General features: G+C 40.4%; 3 protein-coding genes across 4 annotated transcripts in view; 1 reads left to right on the top strand and 2 right to left on the bottom strand.

Moving 5' to 3' along the window:
* Positions 1-10,759, bottom strand: part of LOC106806278 (polypeptide N-acetylgalactosaminyltransferase 11-like) — a 24,332-nt gene that overhangs the window by 7,406 nt on the left and 6,167 nt on the right. Inside the window, exon 3 of one of the 2 annotated variants that reach the window (XM_014808162.1) lies at positions 2,041-2,045. The gene's annotated coding sequence lies outside the window, so the exon portion shown is untranslated. Of the gene's footprint in view, positions 1-51; positions 103-2,040; positions 2,046-10,759 lie in introns of those variants that run through there. The other variant, XM_014808170.1, reaches the window with a different exon arrangement.
* On the top strand, positions 106-4,469 carry LOC106806293 (ovarian cancer-associated gene 2 protein homolog). Its single transcript, XM_014808182.1, has 8 exons — positions 106-152; positions 1,733-1,755; positions 2,204-2,274; positions 2,415-2,486; positions 2,702-2,829; positions 2,975-3,053; positions 3,601-3,741; positions 3,926-4,469. Exons 1-8 carry the CDS (start codon positions 123-125, stop codon positions 4,057-4,059), a joined length of 678 nt encoding a protein of 225 aa, XP_014663668.1. The 5' UTR covers positions 106-122; the 3' UTR covers positions 4,060-4,469.
* Positions 4,350-10,759, bottom strand: part of LOC106806184 (pleckstrin homology domain-containing family G member 4B-like) — a 72,239-nt gene continuing 65,829 nt past the window's right edge. The window contains exons 15-23 of the mRNA XM_014808054.1: positions 10,107-10,253; positions 9,459-9,534; positions 9,116-9,289; positions 8,735-8,824; positions 8,009-8,407; positions 7,586-7,763; positions 7,232-7,360; positions 6,851-7,069; positions 4,350-6,454 (exon numbers count right to left, since the gene is read on the bottom strand). Of these exons, the coding sequence (XP_014663540.1) occupies positions 6,327-6,454; positions 6,851-7,069; positions 7,232-7,360; positions 7,586-7,763; positions 8,009-8,407; positions 8,735-8,824; positions 9,116-9,289; positions 9,459-9,534; positions 10,107-10,253 (1,540 nt within the window). The 3' untranslated portion in view covers positions 4,350-6,326. The remainder of the gene's footprint in view (positions 6,455-6,850; positions 7,070-7,231; positions 7,361-7,585; positions 7,764-8,008; positions 8,408-8,734; positions 8,825-9,115; positions 9,290-9,458; positions 9,535-10,106; positions 10,254-10,759) is intronic.

The following is a 10,759-nucleotide window of genomic DNA, read 5'->3' as shown; positions in this document are numbered from 1 at the left end:
TAGTACTACTACTACTACTACTACTAGTACTACTAGTAGTGACTAGCATACAATTTCAAATTGTCATGGGCGCTGCCATCTTTAGTCACGTGCACTTTCCTCAAAACAAGAGGACGACAAATATGTCAGCGCCCTCAAACTCAAAGTACAAGGTGTGATATGTTCATCATTCTATGAGTATATATGTATATTCGTGACATATAACTGACATAGATTGTCAGGAACCTATATGCATGATGTGGCACAACACTTACTTAGTCACATGCACTTGAGCGGTTTCTACGTTAAACTAATAGTAATTATAATATAGTAAATAAACATTATATCCAGCGTAGTGGACACCGACAAGTATGAGAACATAACAAACAAAAATAATTCGGCAAAAAAAATGCTAACTACCTTGCTGTACCCAAGCTACCCCATGGCCCCCATAGGTCACACCCCATGGCTAGCTATAGCCCTGGACGTTTATTCCTTACGGACTGTCCAGTATAGAAGTAAAAGTAGAAGTAAACACGAGGTAGTAGTACTAGTGCTCATAGGGTCAAGTAGATGTCCCCCAGGCCAGGGTACTGCCGGAACGTACCCTGGTTACGGTCCGGTATACCAGAACGTACCCTGGTCACTATTTGATATGGTTAGGGTTAGGATTAGGGTTAGGATTAGGTTTAGGGTTCGGGTTAGGGTTAGGGAGTATGCGTAGGCGAGTCCCTATAGACTCGTTAGTGGAGTAGGCTAGGTACGGTCCGGCATATAATATAGTACCGGTACCAGGGTACGTTTCGGTATACCGGACCGTACCCAGGGAACGTTCCGGCAGTACCCCGGGGGACATAGACCCTATCAGCAGTACTAGTAGTAGTAGTACTCGAATGATAGTCACACTCACGGACACCGTGGGTAAACATCAGGTTTCGCGTCGTAAATTATAACTCTCAGCGGTATCAGTGGAACATCGTCAGCACTCTCGTAGTTTTGGTACAGGGTAGCGAAGGAGCAGTGTGGGGAGGGGGAAGGGAGGAGGAGGAGGTTTAGAGTAGTACTAGTAGTATAGGTGGAGTAGGGAGATCGAAGCTAGTGAAGAATGAGGAAGGGGAGAAGGGAGAAGCTGGTGGAGAATGAGGAAGGGGAGAAGGGAGAAGCTGGTGGAGGAGGAAGGGGAGAAGGGAGAAGGTGGTGGAGAAGGAGGAATTAGGGGAGAAAGGAGAAGCTGGTGGAGAAGGAGGAGGGGGAGAAGCTGGTGGAGAACTTCCACTGATACGCCCGAAACGCCGATAGACCGCGTAGCGCCATCTGGCGGTGGCATTTGCAAGTTAATTTACGACGCTAAACCTGATGTTTACCGGTGCCAGTGCAGTACGTGTCAGTATCACTCAGTATGTACAAAAGTAGAGCTATAGTGCTTTGCTGGCACTGAGGGTTGGCCTTATCGGAATGTTTTGTCTCCTCGGTGAGAGTGGTTCTCTAATGTATACCCATTATTTCAGTAATTACAAAATTGCACATTTTCATTCCAAAATGTTGTGTGAACTATTTCCAGCATTTTTTTTTATTCCACAATGTTGGGGTTTTGCTTGTATTTGTTACGGCACATGTAATTTCAGATGTATGTACATGTGCCAGTGCCTGATAATAAAGTCAGAATTTGTTCATATCATTTGTGTGCACCTGAAAGAATCTTCAGTATTAGTCTGTGTTTTATCCGTTTATTCCACATTTGAATTTTTTTCAGGTACTTTGTATTCATGGATACAGGTTTGTCACTTAATTTATCTTTATATTACTATTACCTCCTCGATCTAATCTAAAGTAAATTGCTGAATAGTAACATTATTAGATTATATTAGTGTACATGCTCAATATTTTTCTCTAAATGTAAAGTCACCATTAGCATTATTTCTTAAATATATGCAGGGTTCTCTCCTGGAATTTCAGAAGGCATGTCATTTATGGATGGATGGGGGAGGGCCTGGAAGGGCATTGTACCAATTGGAGTCAATTGCACATGTTACGAGTGGCCCAATACACAGGTGTATTAACTCAGGCTGTATTAACACAGGATGACTGTGTTAGGACTTCCAAAAGTAAACACATGTCGTAGGATTTATTGGATGTTGTCAGTTAGCAAAGCATGCTGGACCCAACATGTATGAAAGGCCTGTGTGGAAAAATTCTAATAAAACCTCTGTCTTGCGCATTATAGGCAGAATGCTAAGATTTTCAGGGAGAAGATGGGGGCTTTTAGAAAAATCATGAAAAGCCAAGCTGAGTTTGGTAAGAATATAATAATAATTGCTGTGTATTTTTTAAATAATAGACTAAATAAGTTTACATTTTGTACTTGTAAGAAATTTTTAAGTATGTGTGCAATGTGTGCATACTTCATTGGTTTTTATCCCTCATCTTTGTTTCAGTGTTTATTACTGCTCCCAATGATGTGACCGAAATATTACCAAATTGCGAGAATGCAGAATCTGCCACTGCCGGTAATATTTGACATATTTTACAGCTGTTTATTTACCAATAACATTGCCAGTGAGCTAATGATACCAGGTCCAACACATGGACAATGTAATTCAGTTGAAACTTTAAAAGTGATCAAGGCTATTATTGTAATGTACTAAGTTAAAATGTTATTATAGTCCTGATTTTTCCTAACTAGAATAGTTTTGACACTGGTTCCCATGTGTTATTATTACAGAAAATGACAGCAACAGAGGCTGGTGGTTTAGTACTCGGGAAAAATCCTACCGCGCCCAAGATTTTACAGATATAGATGATGGTTTTATTACTTCTGTGGATGTGATACGTGCAGCTTTTAGAGAACATGTAATGAACCTATTGATAGTTGTACTATTAATTAACTACTTCACATTGTGTAACTCATAACCTGTATTATGAAGAAGTTTTTGCCGTAGAATGACATGGCAGTCTCTGTGCCTTATAAATCTTTGTAACCTTATCTCTTATTCAGGGCCCTTTTGATGGAGTGCTAGGTTTCAGTCAAGGAGCATCCATGGTGTCTATTCTCTGTGGAATGAGAGAGCAAGGAGGTGTGTTGTTATAAACTAGTCATGTATGATATTTATTATGCACAGGTTCATAGTGCTTCACCTGACTGAACATTCATTAAACAGCAAGTTATATGGTAAAGCTATAGTCTATGACAGGGGTGTGAAACAAGTGGTGAATCGGCCATGAAAGTCTAGCAAATTTTAGTTTGCCATATTTTGGCTGTAATAATAAAATGTAGCAAACCTTTTCCTCATGGTGTGCACTGGTTGCAACCGGACATTTCCTATTCCATCTTCTAACTGACTGATTGACTCAATACTACCAGGTAATATTGTTGTGCATGTCAATATATACATGTACGTTTTGAATAAATTTGTTTAATCAGTACGTTTCATTTTCTTCATTTCTTCGATTTAACAATCTAATTTCACAAAGTAAATGTGACTTTATTTCCCACCCCTGGTACAGGATGGCCTTCTCTGCCAGGTTCTCCATGGTTATAAATGTCAGATTATACTCATAGTGATTGATATCTACCAAAATGAAGGAATCCGTGATTGATGTTTTGTAATGACATTGTTTCAGACCCAGATATTCAGTTTAAGTTTGCAGTGCTTGTGGCTGGCTACAAGAGCAGATCTGGGTGTCATGATACGTTTTATACCAAGCCTATATCAGTCCCGTCACTGCATGTGTTTGGAGATACGGATCAGGTGATACCAAAAGGTTTGCAAAGCTGATTATCTTTGGATAGCAAATGATCTTTCTCGTATTTCCATTTGAATGTTCTATTTGTGTTTGGCCATTCATTGATTGCATTTATTGCATTGATTTCATGTCATTGATTGCATGCCATATTATTGATTGCATTTCACAGTATGAGTTCAAATACTATGCCATCATTTTTCAGAAATGAGCATAGATCTTCAGAAGTACTTTTTAGATCCAAAGACCATTGAACACCCTGGTGGACACTTTATACCTGCAACAGGTCAGCATAAGCCAACCTACCGTACATTCATTGAATCCATTTCGAGAAGTTGACATCTATGAGTTAGCAATTGTATAGGTACTGTGTGTAATGCTGTTGCAAGGGGCACTTATTGGCAAAATTTAATCTAGTCATTATTCTTTCATATTTACTCATAACATGTTAGTGTGAACATTTTAAGCTAGCTTGTACTAAATTTGAACAATACCAGATGCTACTTAATATCATGTTACATTTTTGTCAGCAATCAAAAAAATAACGGTGTCACGTAGTTTGTTTCGTTATAAAAGTATGACAAACAATTATCAACAGCATTTCAAGCCAAAACAACAACAACAGTATGTTAATTATATCGTGAGTTTACTATTGATAATGTAATACAGCCATGATAGGAATGCATGACTTTCAGTTATGTACAAACATGTTATTTTCGAGAATAAATAAAGACTATTCACATTCTGCAGAGTGCCTGAGACATGAGTTTTGATTACACAATGCTCACAAATGGCTTGCGAAATTAGGTCTACAGTGGTGTCTAAACATAGATGGTTCAAATCCAATTCATCAAGCAATTACTTTTTACAACAGACGTTTTACAAACGATAAGCACACACTGCAGAATTCCTCAAGTGTGTTGCATAGGCATTGTACGGCCTGTGTTACAGGTTTCCTGCAAATTCTAGAACTGCGCTCAAATGCAATCAATTATCAAAAGTACTATTTAGGAAAAGGCAACCTTTCCAGTGATTGGGAAACATGTTTAGGGTTTGCAATTACCTCGCATGCAATTAAAATTTACATTTTGTATTGCCTAGAATTTTACAGAAGTTCTTACAATAATGACCAATGCCCTTTTTCACATTTTCTGTTATGACATGGCAACTAGTACTTAATTCTGTAATACTTGCAACACTAAATTCATGACGGCAAGCACGTGTGGGTGTGCAAAAGTGTGCAGGTAATAGTGTTTGTGTGTATTATGTGTGCGTATGTAATTAAATAGGATGTATTCTTGCATCAGTAATTAGTAATTGCAATATCACAGATCTGTACTTCCATGTGTCCCACCTCTGTGTTGTCATGAATGTCAAGCTGTCCACATCGCGCACCCAAAACGATGCCATTATTTCGCATGTCAAAGCATGAGATTCTGCGAATATTGTACCAAACTCCATGAAACCCTGTTACGTTGTATCACACGTAATTCTCTCTTCCCGTTGTTACTATAGGCAATGACCGACTCGCTCTGCCAAACATGTATGCATATAGTAAGCATTTTACAAACCCATGTGGGTGTAAGTAGGGCAGAGTTGGAATCTGTACATAATACCACTGGCGTTTTTCCCGTGTGATATATGGCATCCACGGACTGCATCAAAAATATATCTTATTCTACTTTGATTATATCTACTCCAAAGCGAGTAATGGTTTGACCAAAATGCTTCATCAGACGTTTCTCAGGACGAGTTGATATTTATGCAATAAACTAACTATACTAAATTTAGAAAGGGTAATCAGCAGGTTTGTACAAGTTCGCATATTTGAATCCTACCACAGTTTCTGAATTAGTTACAGCCAGAGTAAACATTTTATATATCTTTATACAATGAGGGCTGCAAGAGCGCTTTCGATTTGCCTTAAGCAGGACACTGTGCATCCTATCTGCACAACATAATCCACTGTTACAAAAGTTCAGAACAGTACACAAACAACATGGGTATGTGCAAGATTTTGGTCTGTTTTCATATATGAAAACAGCATCTAGTTTACACGTACACATAAGTTACAACAGTGTGAGATTCAAGGCTACCTGGACATGATCATGAAAATTAAAACGAAAGTAAACAACCTTAAAAAGCTTATTCACACACTTAAAAAGTAAAAACTTATTACACAAAATTTTGTGGATTGCCTGAAAAGTCCATATTAGCCTTGGAAACTCAACAATTCATAATATCCTTAAATACCTAATTAACAATTTAAAAAGCAATATATTCTTACAGTATACTGCATGTAAGTAATAGAATGATCATGATTTTCTATGCAACGATTTACCAATATGCATTGATTTTGGTTTCTTGCACGACAAGCTAAAATAAAACTAACAGGCAATGCGCTAACAAAACCTACATACATGATACTCATGTACAAATGTATATTACATTGTATGTACATCGGACAGCTTTCGCCAATGCACGATTGGACAATGGGGTCCTAATCATTGCTGTTAAAAAAACAGCTGGTCCCAGTGACTGCAGAGCCGCTTACACCCGATGTTACATAACAAAAGCTAGGCATAGTTCCACAGCACCATTGTCAGTTACACGACAACAGCTGGCGCGAGTGACTCTCCGGCACTGTCTGTTCGATGTGTTTTCGAGATTTCCGTAATCTCGGAAACGTCCGACACACTCTCTATCGTGGATATATCGGCACAGATTCCACTCTCTGAAAAAATGAAGATTATCCACGTAAACGACGACATTCAAACAGCACGGACGCTACGAATGCTAATATTTTTATACTCGTTAGAGTCGATAGGCCGCGCTCATAACTACTACCCCGTACAGACTGCAAAATGTGATCCTACATCAACTAATTAGTCTGGGCCAGGCCGGCGCGAGGCGCGCGCTAAATCATACTTAGCACACTTCTAAGAAGGCCAGACCCACCTCCATTTGCGGAGCTAACTTAGACCAGACTAGCGGGTACTTAGCGTGTATACAATGCAAAATTAGCATGTATGCAAAAATTTAGCGCGCGTCAAGCCCCGGAATAGTTCGATGTAGGATCAAATTTGCACCGGGTGTACGTGTGTCTTTCGATCAACGCGTGGCTGCGTACCTGCGGAGTGCATGCTGGCGGGACGGTGTCGGCTGTGCGGAGAGTCGTTGACGTCGATCAGGGGGCCGGCGGCTCCGTACGACAGGAACGACTGCGCAGACTGGCTGCTGTTGGACGATGACGAACTGCTGATGGAGATCACAGAGTGCGGCCGCTTGTTCTGCTGCAGCTGCAGATGCTCGAAGGAGCTCACAGCAATCGAGTTGCGAAACCGAGATGCTGAAACACACAGAGGCGATCGATGGCTTTACGATTATCAAGTAACGCCGACCACGCAGGCCCGTTAGACCAGATCTCACATGATGTCGGAATTCGAAACCACTTGAAAGCTTCTTGGATTTTTAAGATGTAAGCAAGTTACGCTGTCACACCGGTGCTCACCATTAATATTTAATTGCTGGCACACTGGAGGGTTGATGGTTCGGTCGTTGATCTGATGGCTGCTAGTCTTCAGATCCATCATTGGCCGTGAACCGACCCCCATAGAGGTCATCTCATGTAGCCGAATACCTGTAAACGAGATGCCACACATGAAAACCACCATTTAAAAATAGATTAGATTAATTTAAATGAATATACTAAATAACTAAAAAAATATAATCACAAATAAATTAAGTTATTTTAACAAAAATGTGGAGTTTTAAATGAGAAAAATACCGCATTGTACTATTAGCTATTAAGGGTGATTACTCTGGTATTCTGGACAGTGTGAAAATGACGTGATGCAGAACTTACTTCTACTACGCAGAGCTTGTTTCCACAGCAGCTTTGAGATTTCTTTCACCCACGCGAGTCTGATCTCAGGTGTGGCAGCCTGGATGATGTACGTGTCACGTGACGTCCGTCGTCTGAACCAGATCTCAAACTTGGTGGGCGAATCTCCCATCTGTTCTGTCAACCCGACGTCTGTCATCTGTCATGTAAGAAAGCAGAACTTATAGCCATAGGCATAGCACCACAGCTAGTGCACGCTACTACATACTCTAAACAAACAAATGCTAAACACTATAAATGCAAACATGCATGAATATACAGGTTTTGTTTTAAACCTAGTTACGTTTGTTGGTCAAATTTATTCGAACTTGTTTAACAGTAGGAGCATGATATTTCTCGACTCCGTGTGCTACACCGAATCTACAGTACTGTGGTTACCCTTACCTTGATGCTGTGCTTGTACTGGTACGTCTCGTGGCCGCCTTTGCTGACGTTGTGTTTCGTCTTGCTGAACAGAATCAGGTCCTCGAACAAGAAGATGTGTCTGAGGCACTTCCGCCGGCCCTGCAAGATGAGAAACTCCTCCTGCCTCAGGAGCTGGCCCTGCTCCTGCACACTGACGTCCGCCTCTCTCAACGCATCCATCGCCAGGAGGTCATTGCCGTGACGAAGTTGAAACTTCACCATCTCCTCAGCGGCCCGCAGCTCCTGGTGGTAGGGATCGGTGACGGGACATTCCTGCAGGATTTGCTTCAGCAGCAGCGCGTACTTGCCCATCCGCTGAACTGGCTTCAGCAAGTAGCTGGCTAGGTCCATCTTGTCACCCAGCTGCAGCTGCTTAGTCTGTAATCACGGATAAGTCAATGTGTTCGTATTACACACAGCTATCATGGATATTTAAATGCTATATTAGCGTGTATAGCCGTATTGGCATGTCGCCATTTAACATTGTATTTTACACTGTGTCCCCGGTAAAAGTAAATTATCATATCAGTACTAGTGTCGAGAGTAATTATATGAATGTTATTGTGTCAATTGTTTTATCAATATTTAAATTAATATTGTATCAAAAAACATTTTACTTTGTAGGGATAGAAGTGGTCTGGAACTCCGAGAAGGAAGAGGGAAATAATATTACCAAAATATTTCAAATGTATTTACAAAACTTACCCTAAAGAAATTGCTCCCTATCTCTGCTAGCAACTCATCAGACTTTGGTTTATTCTTGTTATACAGAGAATACAGGTAGAATTGGTTCTCCTGGAACAGAAAACAAGAACATCGAGTTTTAATGATATCCAACCCATGTTTATAAAATCACTTCCCTATATAGGCATCTGACGTGCCCAATGTCTATTATCAAATGAAAATGGACTCATATATGAAATCTTAGAAACAACCATTAGACGAGCAATTACAGTATATTATGAGATGCACATAACTTCGGATATTATTACAATCACATGTAATTATGTACATGTATGTATATGTGACGTTGAGGGACACTCGGCAGTAAACACACGGGATGAACACTCGGCATGGGACACTTACATATCTGAGGAAGATCTGGCCAACGTGGAATGGAGCGTCACGAAACTGGTCAAGAGCTCCAAGGAAGTACTGGCTGTGAAACTCATAGATCTTCTCTATGTTACCGAACACAACATTGCGTTTGCCTCTCAGTTCTTGTGGAAGGTCTTCCCTCTCCATCTCAGGAAAGTAGTGCTGTGGATGAAACATGGGATTACTAACACTGCTGACACCTGTCACATATGTAATGCTAAACTATCGCAAGTTGGCCAACATATCATTTATGTGATAATCAAGGCCATTACATTACGTTTACTTAAATAAAAGATTGGCTAGCTCCAGCATATCTGAGAATAATACTTACATCAATAATGTATCCAAGAGAATTTACGTAATCCTGCTCTGTCTGGTACATTTCCGACATGATTAATTGTAGCGTTCTGCAAAAAAATAGCAATTATAAGTCTATTGTATATGTTTGTGTGTGTGTGCCTGTGTGTGCATGCTTTCCCATGTCTATGTTTCCGTGTTATCTATGTCTGTATTTTTACGAGAGTGCGTGCGCGCATGCATGTCTGCATGTGTTGTGCATGCATGAGTATATATCTATGTCTGTATGTGTGAGTATGCATGTTTGAGTGTATCTGTGTGCGTTCAGAACATAACCACGTGTGCTGTCTATACAGCCTAATCAAGTAGCAACCTTGAAAGTTTGCCAAGTACTGCCACACTCCTTCGACAATAAATTGTCACATATCAGAGACCAATTAGACACTCCCAACTGTGCTCACCCTACAGGCAATTCCAAATGTGTCCTTGACTTGCCAGAATTTATAAGTGAAAAGGGACTTCAACTATGACATTCCATAGCATTCTAACATGTCGAACGTTTCTCATTAAAACTCGAAGGAAACGGTTCGTCCCCCCCGACTTGTCAGACATGAAAAACACGCCGTAGTGTGTTTCAAAAATAGTTACGCACAAGTGCGGATTGCTGTTAGTTACGACATACCGCCTGCTCTTGGCCTCATCCTCACTAAGTCGGAAGTCGCTTATAGAGTGCGAGATGTGCTCCTCCTTATTATCACTATTGATTCTGGGTGGTCCATCCCACACCTGTTCACCAGCCGATGCAGGACCGCTAGCACCTTCTGGCAGGCTGGGGAAATAATAACAACTTCATGTAACGAGATATTATTAAATAACCTATTTAACAAACAATGTTGGTGTATGCCAAGTTGAAGTTGTCACTGAACTGTCATGTGAGTAGCGTCAGCCAGCGCCAGGGGCTGGAGGCCAGAAACGTCATGAATAATTATCAGGATTACATAAATAGATCATCTCTATTCTTGTACTCTTGTAGTTATTACAGCTTAACTCTTAGATCGTGTAACTTTTGCACACATGCAAAAATTATGACACCCTAGCCTTATGACAGTCATAATTATTCATAATATTTACTCATTATTAATAGTATTATTTCTTTTTATTCAACTATTTCTGATGTTCATTAGAACATGCACCAGCAGTGTTGCACGCATATATATTATTAGCAAGTAGTTGAACATACAACGCTGTAGTGACACGCTGCCTGACACCACACGCACACGCACACACACACACACACACACACACACACACACACACACACACACACACACACAC

Source organism: Priapulus caudatus, unplaced genomic scaffold, assembly GCF_000485595.1.
Source record: "Priapulus caudatus unplaced genomic scaffold, Priapulus_caudatus-5.0.1 Scaffold8, whole genome shotgun sequence".
Classification (NCBI taxonomy): domain Eukaryota; kingdom Metazoa; phylum Priapulida; class Priapulimorpha; order Priapulimorphida; family Priapulidae; genus Priapulus; species Priapulus caudatus.
The sequence above is the reverse complement of the archived record's forward strand: the minus strand, read 5'-3'. Positions and strand labels throughout refer to the sequence as shown.